The sequence below is a fragment of the Tarenaya hassleriana genome, unplaced genomic scaffold (genome assembly GCF_000463585.1).
Source record: "Tarenaya hassleriana unplaced genomic scaffold, ASM46358v1 Cleome65, whole genome shotgun sequence".
In the NCBI taxonomy this organism is placed as follows: Eukaryota; Viridiplantae; Streptophyta; class Magnoliopsida; order Brassicales; family Cleomaceae; genus Tarenaya; species Tarenaya hassleriana.
The window spans coordinates 178,151-190,319 of NW_010969032.1; the positions used below are offsets into that span (position 1 = coordinate 178,151).

Below are 12,169 nucleotides of genomic sequence, written 5' to 3' on the forward strand. Positions count from 1 at the left end.
ACTTTATGGTATAAATTAAGGATATGGTCAGGTGTCAGTAGTCTTCTGAATCCCATTGTGCACACGTAGACACGCATTACATAAATAATTACTTTTTTCAAAATAATAATGTCACACTTTATAAAATTAGCTGGAAAAAGTATATAAATATTCTAATTCATGTATTTGGACATGGGGCAAGGGTGGAAAATGTAACTTTCCACTTTTTTTTCAGGTTGTCCTTCTAAGGCCCTCTTCGTTGGGCCCATCCTTAATTAGAATCCTAAGTTATCGTGCTTATATTACATTAAATAAAGTAAGTTGGGCTAGAAGCCCATTTCATAAAATGGGCCGCCGGCGTATTTCTTTGGAATCGAGCTCCGAAGTCGCCGTCCCCGCCCGGTTGGGTATTTTCTTGAAATTATGTCAGTAAAAAGAGCCCATGTGTCAGTAAAATTATGCATCTCTACATACATTATACACACACACACGTGTGACGTGTGTGTGTGCGTACATTGTCTTTTGGTAATGTATTGTGATTATGGTTAGACATTAAGAGAGAGAGGTGAGTGTGCAATGAATCACATTGTCAGGTGAAATGCTATAACGAGGCCCACCCAAGATCACTACATGGTCCATCTTCTCCAGCACTAAAAATTACGATAAAATATGATAATTTTTATCCCTAAAATAAAACCTATATTTTAATATATATATATATATATATATATATATTCTCTATTATTCTCGGTTGAAATAAAAACAGACGAAATATGATAATTTTGTTTGTAGTGTCGGCTTGCCATTTATTCTCTGTTATTTTGGGTTTGTCAAATATTATAACCTCATGTTTTACCTATATATATATATATTATTTTAAAAAATTTAAAATATTTGATTCGAACAATGTGAGATATTTTTTGGATAATAAGTGTTTGGATTCTATAGTAATTTTTACTTTTTGGATATGAAGATAAATATCATATTGTATAAATGCAAATAATGGAATTTTTTTGTTTTTAGTTCACTATTTCACTAAAATTGCTTTCCAAATTTTTTAAAAAAATTATAAAATCTTGATTGTCAATTTTTTTGGTTTTTTTATTTTAAAAACTCGAAAAACATCTTTCATTCAAAGCGTAAATTAAGATATATAAGCTTTTTGTTATTGATATATTTGTTTATAGCTGTTTGATATTAATGAAAGTTTTTTAAAATATAATTTAAAATTGATGATAAATAAGTGCATGGCTGTCCAAGCATACGATTCAATCCAACTGCATGTGCACAAAACGTTCCCGTATTAACTTGAAATATCTTATTCCGTCCAATATGCATATCAACACGATATATATATATATATATATATATATATATATATATAAGTTTCCGTAACTATTTAGCATTTTTAATCATATGATTGATCATAACTTCGGTAACCTACCTGCCAACATCTCACATGGTGTTCTCATCCATATATCTGCCAGTCCTAACTAAGTTAGATTCCAAACTTTAATCTCGATGTTTTTACTAAATAGATCGGGAGAAATGTACGGATATTTTCCTAAAGTACGATATTTTTTTTTAAAAAAAAAGAATAGTTTTAAAAACATTTACATTTTTTTAAAATCCTTTTTCATATTTTCTACATTTTTTTGTTTTCTCATGTTCTTAAATTGTTCTGTATGTTTTATGAAAATATGGTATTTCCTTCATAATTTATGTATATATTGTTGACGTGGATTTTGGATGGGAAAAAAAATCGACAATCAATGCATATATACACACGCGCACATGTACATATACACTATACACACACATTACCAAAATTATATATGTAAATAATGGAGTATAAAAGTTTTAAAGGGAAAACGCTTTATTAACAAACTTTTAGGTAAGGTTGTACCAAAGAAAGCCTTACGCTTGATTCATGAAATATATATTAACGATTGGTAAAATATCTATGAATAGCATTATAACTATTTATTAATAAAAGCACATGCTCGATGGGACCGAAATTGGGGTTGGCACGTTACCTCGTATACATATCCATTTTGCACCTCATATAATCGTATTCTATTGCTCTATCCATATTATATAATCAGGGAGGGGGATTCACCAATGGGATTTGTACATTTGCAAAAATATCTTCGAGTAGAATCATCACCATATATATATACATATTATAATCTTTCCGAATATATATACATAAAAATGGCTATCTTTTTCATTTTGCCTACAAACGAAGAAGCATCCAAGAACAAAGTGAAAGCCACGTTCGATGAATTACTTTAAAAAAATAGTTGGATTAGATAGATAATGAAAACGAGATTAAACGCTAATCACATCGTAGAATACTCGTCTGTAACCGTACACGTGTCACCATCAGAGGCAAATCCAAACCACCACACGTGCCAGGCTGCAAATCTTACCCTGGAGATGGCACGTGTCAGGGTTTGCATAAGCGCCGGTCCATACTATTAAATTTTATGCGACCGACCTACACGCAACCCAATGTAATAGTAAATGCGAAATTGCGAACAAACTTGAGGAGATTTGGCGGTGGCTCGAAAAGACCGATCAAATCAAACATGTTAGGCCCCCGATATTATTTTCCGTCAGATGTCAGCATCCACGAAGAAGATACTGCGTAATTGCTTTGCACATCACATCCCATGTATTTGCATCATTTTAATAAAAAATATCATTATTACAAAACAAAAAACTCGTATAAATATCTTCATTTTTAATTTAATAATATAATAACTCAAATATTAAAATATACTAAATTAAATTATCGTATCAAATTAATACACAATTTCTAAAATTGAGATCAGTTTCTAACCAAATCTCAGATTAATTTTAGATATTTTGTTAACAATTGTACAGAGAGTTTGAATAAAAATTACATTTTGATTTTATAAATTAGATCTGTGATACATTTTAATATTTGAAAATATTACGCTATCAAATTAAAAATTAAGATATTCATGTGACCCACTTATATTATAAAAAAAATTCTTCATCATCATTATTGTTATGGTGCATAATGCACCAAGATGACACATGATGGATTGGATGCCTTGTGAGTCTCATTGCCCTTGCGTCCAAGTCTCCCACCTAACCAGGTCTCTTTTGACCGACCCCTTCCCCACCCTCATTATTTGATTGATTCTGTATTTATTTCTCACATCATCATCATCATCCATGCATGCATCACAAAGTCCAATCAATACATACACACGTATATATACATATTCATCTTATTTTGGTGCTTTAACCTATTTAATGTAATGTGCCAGAATTGAAGCATATACATCGCTCTCTGGCCACCAAACCACTGACACTTTCCTCTATCGATCGTTATATATTATATGCATATATAGTTTTGTACAAAAGCATATATATTTAAAATTTGTTTTCACTGTAACAAATATGTGCGAATGTTATCTTATCCATTGATATATGCATATTATATAGTTCGGATCGTTCTGATTCCTTTTACGGTTGCCATTCATCGTAATTTTACGTCTAATAACCATTTCCGGACTTCTTTGTCTCCAGCCCCAAATAATCATATAACCTATGTTGTGGTTAATGCGTACAGACGAATAAATATAATAAGAGAAATAATCATTGTAACCTAAAGAATGTTGGAGCTCGTAAGGCTTCTAACCTCTGAAATCTGGCAACTACGACACGACTCGTTCTGAAACCCTATTCGGCAACACAAACACACCACCCTCTCCGACTCGGGGTTCGCCGCCCGATCCGACTCGGCCCGGTGACACGTGGCCTGTCCCACCGAGAGTTCCAGGTTAAGCTCGAAGTGGTGCTCCTTTGGAATTTCCTTATACGACGTCGTCGTCCCGTTGCTCGTGTAGTTTCCTTCTTCTTGAGACAGAGGCTCTGCTTTCACCGTCTCCGGGTCTTCTCCGGCGAATTTGATCGGCGGGGACAAAACGGAGCTGTGTCCGGCGTGAGGGGACGGCGGCGGATTGGGAGGGGCGGCGGGTTCGGTGATCGGACGGTGGGTTTGAGGGTCGATCCCACGGCTGAGAAGCTTCCGCTTGATGTGGGTGTTCCAGTAATTCTTGATCTCATTGTCAGTTCTTCCCGGTAATCTTCCAGCTATCAAAGACCACCTGCGGTTAAAAGAAACGGAAACTTCTGAGTGATTTTCCGGGAAAGTTGATATTTTTCTGGGAAAATATCCAGAGATACCATTTTATGCGGAAATCAAACACTATGTCCCATTTCACAACTAGCAGAAAGGGAAACATTCTCGGAGTTTCCTGGGAAATCCTCAACGTTGTAACAAGAAAACAGCATAAACTAAAAGAACATACTACAAAGAAATCTGCTATTTTTTTATGACATTTTTGTAATCACGATTCAATTCTTCGAACAAACTTATAACTTAGAATTTACTACGACATCTTCTCTTATTAAATCCTGACAACCAAACAGAGTTGAGAGAGAGAGAGAGAGAGAGAAGACAGACTTGTTACCGAACATGCTATGCAACTTGATGATGAGTTCGTCTTCTTCGTCGGTGAAATTGCCTCTCTTGAGATCAGGCCTCAGGTAATTCATCCACCTCAGCCTGCAACTCTTCCCACATCTCTGCAGTCCTGTCCCCACCCAACAAATCCAAAAACAAGACACCAGTTAGAAAAAGAAATTAGGGCATACATACATATATGTCCGTCTGCATAGACCCATATATATATATATATGAATACCGGCGGCTTTTGGGAGAGATCTCCAGCAACCCTCGCCGTGCGTGCGGATGTAGTCGATGAGGAGCTTGTCTTCTTCCTTAGTCCAGGCCCCTTTGTTCATGTGGGCTTTCTCGCAGCATGGCGACCTCCCCATCCCCTGTAAATGGAGTCTCTGTATATGTATCCGAGTTTGTGTGTATATGTGTGTGTGTGTGCCTATGTATATACTTCGTACTCTTTGTATCGGTGGATCGAGGAGGAAGGCGTGAGGTCCTGACGGAGAGATGGAAAAGCGTTTGCCTTTTGAGGAGAGAGAGGAGCCTTGGAAGGTTTGATTCTGATTTATAATATACACAATAATGTCTGAAATAATTAAATCGAATTGTACAACTAATCCGCGATTATTTTATTTTATCGGTAAAACGAAATATAACGACCACAATATTATAGTACGCACTGTTGTTGTCAACTCTTGTTACTGAGTGCGAGGAACTGAGATATGCCCCCAAAAAAAATATGAATTAGGTGACGTTTTTGATATTATGGCATATTATTGGAGGAAAAAAAAACAGAAGAAGATGGAAACGAGAAAAAGTTAAGATATGAGGAAAGTAAGTAGGTAGGTAGATGGGAAAGGGACAGGCGGATACATGGGTTGGTAGGTTTCATTTTATTTTGTCTGATCACGAGACAGTTGCCACGTCACACGTATCCCGCTTCTGATGCGTCCACGTGTCACCTCTTCTGTCCTTTTTTTTTTTGTTGGTAGTGTGCTAAAAACTATTATATATGATTAGTAGGATAACAGAATTGTTGAGCATGTATGTGTTTATTTATTTCGTCTATAACATGCTTCTGTGTTGCGTTAGGGGTTCTATTCGTAGCCACCAAGTACATATTCAAATTCGTCATGTTTGTGTTATTGCATACATACGAAAATGTGTGACGTGTAAGAAAATCTGCATATGCTTAAATACTTAATTACCAATCATTAGCTCAAATAGTAATATATGTCCAATCACGAATGTGATCAAGTTGAAACATAAGTATAGGGGATGGGATGGTTGGGCTTTCGTGTTTAATAATAGTTTTGGGCTGAATATTTATGGACTTCAAAGGCCCATTCTTATTGGGTTATTTTTATAATTCACGAGAAAAAAAGGTGGGGGAAAAAAAGGGAGCAGTATAAAAACCAGCTTCTCTAGGGTTTTGGTCATACAGATCAACTTAAGGTTCGTAGCGGCGGCCGAGTAGAAACCCTAGTTCTTGTGTTGAGCGGCAGAGCGACATGGCGGAAGACGGTGACGTAGAGACACCCATAATCAGAGACATAAGGAGATATGTCTGCCAGTTTTGTGGAATCAGCAGATCCAAGAAGTATCTCATAACCAATCACATCCTATCGGAACACCAGGTCTCGATCTCTTTCCGATTCTCATCCCTTGTATTTCGCTCTTCCATCAATTTGTTCGTTCTACGGTAGAATTTATTTCCTTTATTTGGGTTTTCTTATTTGATGTGCCACAGAGTGATTTTTTAAATGTTATGCTTGTCGATGTCTGGTTTGAGTAATGATAAACTGGTGATGGGTTCTAAGGTTGTATGTTCATGCTCTGTTTTGTATAGATGGAAATGCACGAGAAGGAGGAAATTGAAGCTAGTGAAGAAGAAGAAGAAGAGGATTCAAATGGCAAGAACATTTGCCCAGAGTGTGGCGCTTGTTTCAAGAAACCTGCTCACTTGAAGCAGCACATGCAGAGCCATTCAGACGAGGTATGGTGTTCCACATGATGCAGAAATTGTTTATTTTTATCCTTTTTGTTCGCAAACACTCGAGTACTTTATATCCTATGCAATCCTTTTTCTTGGTTATGCTTTATCTCAATGCTTAAAGAAGTGGTAGCTTCTTCATCCCTATCTAAATCGCTAAGGAATCCTTGTGGGAAAGCTACCACCTTTGGGTAGGTACAGAGATATAATAGCTGTACATGTGTTGAGTTCGGAGTATTGTTCGTGTTTTGGGAAACTAAATATTTATCCCTTTGCAGGAGTAACAAGTCTATTGGTTACTACCATAGGCCTTATTGATATAATAGCGTGAGGCATTGGATCCCATTGAAAGAACTCCAAAATGCGAGGCTACATTGTAATGGACTAGTATCAGGTAGGGTGACCTCCTGAGAAGCTCCTGCAAGTAAGCCGCAATCACGCAAGCAATCAGTGTGAGGTCTGGTGTCTGATAGTCTGTTTGACGCTTATGCTTATAGGATATTGTCTCCCGTGTGTTAAAAAATTGACGGGTTTTTACGATTTTTCCTTTGCAGAGACTCTTTAAGTGCTCTGTTGATGACTGCACTGCCAGCTTTAGGAGAAAGGATCATCTCAATCGCCATATTCTTTCCCATAAAGGGAAGCTCTTCAAGTGTCCGGTGGAGGGTTGTAGTAGTGAATTCTCTGTACAGAGCAATATCAAAAGACACGTTAAACAATTTCATGAGAAAACTGATGGTTGTAATGATGATGGTGATCATGCCCAAGACGAGTCTGCTAGTAGTCAGAAGCAGCATGTCTGCCAAGAGATTGGTTGTGGAAAGGCGTTTAGGTATCCATCAAAGTTACAAAAGCATCAGGATTCTCATGGTAAATTGTCCTTTCTCTCTTAGCATATCTAAATTTGTTTGCCCCTCCGCTTTCGGCTATTGTATTTTAATTGGGCAAAGATGAAGAGTGCTTTACTTTCTGACACCTCTTGTATGAGAAGCGCTTTTTTCGAAAGGCTTCCTTGAGCACATAAAGCAACTTACTGAGCCCCCTTGTTTCATTCGTATGATTCTTGTTAGAAAACCTTACAAAATTGTTCTCTTTTTAAAATCTATTGGCCTTATATCTATTTTAAGTTGAAATCTTAATGGTGCCCTTTCCATTTCAGTGAAACTGGATTCTGTGGAGGCATTTTGTTCAGAGCCAGGTTGTATGAAGTACTTCACGAACGAGGAATGTCTCAAGGCCCACGTAAGATCTTGCCATCAGTATATCAACTGCGAGATTTGTGGTTCGAAACATTTGAAGAGAAACATCAAGAGACATTTACGCACCCACGAGAAAGATTCTTCAACCCAAGAATTCAAATGCGAATTCGACGGCTGTTCCATGACATTCTCAAAGGTTAGACCGACGATACTGGTTAGATAATTTAGTCTGTTTTTGTAGCTCAGACTATTGAATCCTTTGATGCTGAATGCACGCAGGTATCTAACCTGCGGACACATATGAAAGCCGTGCATGAGGATGTCCGGCCATTCATATGCGGCTTCCCCGGCTGTGGCATGAGATTTGCGTACAAGCATGTCAGAAACAATCACGAGGCTTCTGGCAGCCATACGTATGCTTGTGTAAGTATATGACCCGACTCATCAAATGTATACGTCTTCCATTATAGTTATCTGACTTTCCGGGAAAAACTCACGGGTGAATGTGGATTATATGGGGATTGCAGGGAGATTTTGTGGAGTATGATGAACAATTCAGGTCAAGGGCGAGAGGTGGAGTGAAGAGGAAACAAGTAACAGCAGAGATGCTGGTAAGAAAGCGGGTCATGCCACCTCAGTTTGATGCCGAAGAAGATGAACAACACTCTTAGTTCCCTTTTTTTTGGTTTGTTTGCTGGGTACATTTAATATACACGGAATGTAGCATTGGGGATAGGGTTTGTAAATGTGATGTGATATATATATATATATATCCTAGTGTGTTGATTTGTTCTACCAACTAGTGTTGTAGTGTGGAAATATTCAAATTCCAACTCGGTGACTCTTTGAAATTCATTTTTTTGTTATCGGGTCTCGTTTTCATAGGATCATATCGTGTGGTGTTTGTATTGGAGATAAAACCCGAAATGTCAACCTTTAATAATTGAGATCTTTGAATTTCACCTAATGAGACAGAACAGAAAGTCAATGTTTTCGCTCCAATTATTCATCCTTAACCTTGTAATTTGTGGATGTGTATATGAACCGACTTGCATCATTTATACAAAGACATCTTGAAAAAAAAGGCCGAGGCTTGGTGGGAGAAGAAGCATGGCGTTGGCAACGAACCAGATGATGTCTCTCTTTGTCTTAGGTACGTTTTCTTACACCATTCCAAGGCGACAAACGTCTTTATTTTCGAGTTTACGTTTTATGTTCTTGCAACGAAACATTTACCATTGGTCCTGTTCATATGATTTCCCCATAATTCATTTCATGAATCTTGCCACAAGATCGATAGCATCTTTCAATAAATGAAACAAAAATGCCCACCAAAAAAATAAAACAAACTTAGATATCTTTTAATATTATAGCTATTGGTATTAATGAGTGACAAATCCCAAAATGGAGCGAAAGGTGTGATACTGGCGGTGGGGCTAGGGTCGGCTGCAAGCGCAAGGGCGTGCCCTCAGTACTGTCTGGACGTGGACTACGTGACGTGCCCTTTTTCCGGCAACGAGGAGCTTCCTTCGAGATGCAACTGCTGCATGGCTCCTAAAGGGTGCACCCTCCACCTCTCCGATGGCTCTTCCATCCACTGTCCCTAACCCACTTGGACCCTCTTTATGCTTTCATGAACCCCATCTTCATATCATAAATTAAATAAAGTAGATTGGGGTCGGACTGTGTTTCCATTTGCTACGGCATCTCAAGTCTAGAGCCCTTGTTGCTCTGAGTAAAATGGCGTGTCATCATCATCATCATCTTTGTTTTGTTGACTTCTTGTTTCCATACATACATACATACATACATACATACATACATACATACATACATACATACATACATACATACATACATACATACATACATACATACATACATACATACATACACACATACATACATACATACATCATATTGGTTTTATATATATGAGATTTACTAAATATGCGGGATATTACAAAAACGGCATGACTCCATCAATACGATGTTATAAAAAATACAGGCTACAAATTGCATTTGGAAAGAGTAGCTGGTATTATTAAGCGAATGGAAAGTTTAGAAATTTTCTGTAGAGGCAATTTACAACAAATCTGTTTCTAATTGTCCATTAAAATCATCTCCTATTTGTACAAGCATAGACCACATTTCATGATAATATTTTATTAAGGGAATGTTGTAAAACTATTTTTGTCAAATTTCCTAAAAAATGTTATTTTATTTGTAAAATCAAATATTTAACTAAGAGATTGCACAGTATATATAAGAGCATTCACTTCTAATTTACAAACAAAACACATCGAAAAAGACTTAGAAACAGGAAACGAAGATAATGTACAGAGCTCTGATTACCATCGTCCTCTTGATCACGGTATCTTCAGCAGGTTGTGAAGTGCCTTCAACCCTTTCTAAACATGACTTCGGATTGAATAGAGATGTTCCAAGCGATTCAGATCCGATTCATGATCAATATATTCAAGGATTTCCGAGGCTTTCTACATCGGATTTTGGATTGACTAGAGATGTTCCGAGTGGTCCAGATCCAATCCATGATCAATATATTCAAGGATCCTCGAGGCTTTCTACATCGGATTTCGGATTGACTAGAGATGTTCCGAGTGGTCCAGATCCTATCCACGATTAATGGTACTTTTGGTATGTTTCATTTGAAGGTCATTGGTATTTTTATTTTATTTGATTAATATGGCCATGACAGTATGGCGCACAATATAAAAGCAACATTCCACTGTTATGCAAGGCTCCTTTTCATATTGTTTAATGAATATAAATATCTAAAATAAATAATTAATATCAGACGCTAATAATTTGGAGAATTATTGGAGATTTTTCATTAGTGAATGATATACTTTTATTATATGGAAAAAACAACCGAAATCAAATATTTTTTTTTTATGAAAATCAAATATTATTAATCATAAGAGATTAAAAGGGTCCGTGTAAGACCGGAACCCCTCCTTCGAATCCCATCCACTCTTCCCACTCTTCGTATTCGTCAAAATCCTCTCTGATTTCTTCTTCTTCTTCTTCCAACTTTTGCATCAAACTCTGTGATGTATAATGAACAAACGAGAGATCTTAATCATACGGGCAAGCGTGGTTATACGTACATGTCATATATACACATATACACACATAAATCTCAGTTTATCGCAACAATGGTGTATGGCAAAGATATAATCTTTCGTCAATTTCTGCAGAAATTATGCTGTTTTTAGTTAAATAAGACAAAGCTTATGGTACTATTGGATATCGTTCTTCTGTTCAAATTTCCAAACGCAAGAGCTAGAAAAGGGTAAAACCTCATAAGCGGATTTAATCTCCTTGAAGTTGTTCTCAGGCCCCTTGTGCACGTCTGGATGGTACTGCAACGTTACCAGACACAATCTCACATTTTTCTCTCTTGTTTGTTTGTGATTCGACAAATTTACAGTAAAGTTTCGATCTTTGCACCCACGAGAAGGAAACGAAACGGAGAAGACGAGACCTTTAGAGCGAGACGTTTGTACGCCCGCTTGACGTCAGATTTGGTGGCGAGAGGGGTCAGCCCAAGAACCGTGTAATGGCTGATCTCCGGCGGCGAACACCTCGCCGGAAAATGGAGGAATCGGCGGCCGGAAGGAGCGACGGAGGCGGGGTGATTAGTCGGAGCTCTGAATCTGCCATTTCTTATCATCGTTCTTTCTTTTTGTTTTTGGGAAATCGCAATGAATGAAGGCAGACCCATTTATCTTGGAACCCAAGGTATGGTCATTGCCTGTCCGGTTCAGACAGTCCATTGTCGGTGTCTCTTTTTATTATTCCTCTATTGGGCCGTCACTTTCACGTTTCGACTCTATACGACGATTAGTTTTTCTCATAATTGTTTAATTTTTATTTTTTTTTATCCGTGGAATATAATCTTGTTGTTTTTTCATTTCTTTCAATGATACATATAATTGTGCGTTTATTTACAATATATATATATATATCAAAATGATTTCTTTTAAATGGTGGATTATCTCCATGTATTTCGAGAATTAATATTGCGTAGTGGAGAAACAAGATCGAATAATATTTTAAAAATTTTACAAATCTATGGATACGATTACGTATCTACAAAAGAGAGATTACACAAAATGTTAAGTTGCTAGAACCTACTTGCATTGGAAAGTAACTAAAAAAATGGAATTATTAGTCGAAATTCTATATTTAAACAATTTCTAAAATTTTAGGAGTCTTCTTTACAAAGGCGTTGAATGGTTAAAAATTTCCCAAATTTTGAAGTCTAAAAAACAATTAAAATCCGGTCAAGATTTTATATATTTGTTTTTTCTAAAACTCCGAAAAGCCATTTTATTGAAAAATCAAATAAAAATCGTAAACTCCTTTTTTTGGGAATTTTCATATTTAGAAAAACTGTAAAAGATGAAAACAAAAAAAAAACAAAAAACTAAAAAACTAAAACAAAAACTAAAAATTAAAGTAAAGAATTCA

General features: G+C 36.7%; 4 protein-coding genes across 8 annotated transcripts; 2 read left to right on the forward strand and 2 right to left on the reverse strand.

Annotated features, from left to right (window-relative positions):
* Nucleotides 1-3,546: 3,546 nt before the first annotated feature.
* On the reverse strand, nt 3,547-5,039 carry LOC104800121 (transcription factor MYB3-like). 2 transcript variants are annotated; one of them, XM_010522845.1, is made up of 4 exons: nt 4,939-5,023; nt 4,725-4,860; nt 4,484-4,613; nt 3,547-4,124 (listed from the first exon to the last, which is right to left on the reverse strand). In XM_010522845.1, exons 2-4 carry the CDS (start codon nt 4,855-4,857, stop codon nt 3,623-3,625), a joined length of 765 nt encoding a protein of 254 aa, XP_010521147.1. In that variant the 5' UTR covers nt 4,858-4,860; nt 4,939-5,023; the 3' UTR covers nt 3,547-3,622. The 2 variants fall into 2 exon arrangements, with proteins under 2 accessions (XP_010521147.1, XP_010521146.1); XM_010522844.2 differs by having other exon boundaries at nt 4,725-5,039.
* An 877-nt stretch (nt 5,040-5,916) lies between these two features.
* Nucleotides 5,917-8,540, forward strand: LOC104800122 (transcription factor IIIA). The gene is made up of 6 exons (XM_010522846.1): nt 5,917-6,117; nt 6,330-6,476; nt 7,028-7,343; nt 7,633-7,868; nt 7,952-8,095; nt 8,200-8,540. The coding sequence occupies exons 1-6, from the start codon at nt 5,992-5,994 to the stop codon at nt 8,341-8,343; spliced, it is 1,113 nt and encodes a 370-aa protein (XP_010521148.1). The 5' UTR covers nt 5,917-5,991; the 3' UTR covers nt 8,344-8,540.
* A 173-nt stretch (nt 8,541-8,713) lies between these two features.
* On the forward strand, nt 8,714-9,450 carry LOC104800123 (proteinase inhibitor PSI-1.2). 3 transcript variants are annotated; one of them, XM_010522848.1, is made up of 2 exons: nt 8,714-8,825; nt 9,089-9,450. In XM_010522848.1, the coding sequence occupies exons 1-2, from the start codon at nt 8,783-8,785 to the stop codon at nt 9,277-9,279; spliced, it is 234 nt and encodes a 77-aa protein (XP_010521150.1). In that variant the 5' UTR covers nt 8,714-8,782; the 3' UTR covers nt 9,280-9,450. The 3 variants fall into 3 exon arrangements, with proteins under 3 accessions (XP_010521150.1, XP_010521149.1, XP_010521151.1); XM_010522847.1 differs by having other exon boundaries at nt 8,725-8,825; nt 9,083-9,450; XM_010522849.2 differs by having other exon boundaries at nt 8,738-8,825; nt 9,046-9,450.
* Nucleotides 9,451-10,060: 610 nt separating this feature from the next.
* LOC104800125 (chaperone protein DnaJ) lies at nt 10,061-11,544 on the reverse strand. 2 transcript variants are annotated; one of them, XM_010522850.2, is made up of 3 exons: nt 11,151-11,544; nt 10,996-11,058; nt 10,061-10,741 (listed from the first exon to the last, which is right to left on the reverse strand). In XM_010522850.2, the coding sequence occupies exons 1-3, from the start codon at nt 11,418-11,420 to the stop codon at nt 10,619-10,621; spliced, it is 456 nt and encodes a 151-aa protein (XP_010521152.1). In that variant the 5' UTR covers nt 11,421-11,544; the 3' UTR covers nt 10,061-10,618. The 2 variants fall into 2 exon arrangements, with proteins under 2 accessions (XP_010521152.1, XP_010521153.1); XM_010522851.2 differs by having other exon boundaries at nt 10,485-10,741; nt 11,181-11,532.
* Between the last annotated feature and the right edge of the window lie 625 nt (nt 11,545-12,169).

Bases quoted from the DNA above. Each gene is read 5' to 3' on its own strand.
- LOC104800121 (XM_010522844.2), bottom strand. From the start codon at position 4,857: ATGGGGAGGTCGCCATGCTGCGAGAAAGCCCACATGAACAAAGGGGCC. The intron at 4,614-4,724 runs GTATTCATATAT...GGGTGGGGACAG, and splicing joins ATCTCTCCCAAAAGCCGCCG to GACTGCAGAGATGTGGGAAG. The intron at 4,125-4,483 runs GTCTGTCTTCTC...TTTTAACCGCAG, and splicing joins CATAGCATGTTCGGTAACAA to GTGGTCTTTGATAGCTGGAA.
- LOC104800122 (XM_010522846.1), top strand. From the start codon at position 5,992: ATGGCGGAAGACGGTGACGTAGAGACACCCATAATCAGAGACATAAGG. The intron at 7,344-7,632 runs GTAAATTGTCCT...TTTCCATTTCAG, and splicing joins AAAGCATCAGGATTCTCATG to TGAAACTGGATTCTGTGGAG. The intron at 8,096-8,199 runs GTAAGTATATGA...TGGGGATTGCAG, and splicing joins GCAGCCATACGTATGCTTGT to GGAGATTTTGTGGAGTATGA.
- LOC104800123 (XM_010522847.1), top strand. From the start codon at position 8,783: ATGGCGTTGGCAACGAACCAGATGATGTCTCTCTTTGTCTTAG. The intron at 8,826-9,082 runs GTACGTTTTCTT...CCCAAAATGGAG, and splicing joins GATGTCTCTCTTTGTCTTAG to CGAAAGGTGTGATACTGGCG.
- LOC104800125 (XM_010522850.2), bottom strand. From the start codon at position 11,420: ATGGGTCTGCCTTCATTCATTGCGATTTCCCAAAAACAAAAAGAAAGA. The intron at 11,059-11,150 runs GTGGGTGCAAAG...GTAACGTTGCAG, and splicing joins CTCCGTTTCGTTTCCTTCTC to TACCATCCAGACGTGCACAA. The intron at 10,742-10,995 runs GTTTTACCCTTT...TATACATCACAG, and splicing joins AGATTAAATCCGCTTATGAG to AGTTTGATGCAAAAGTTGGA.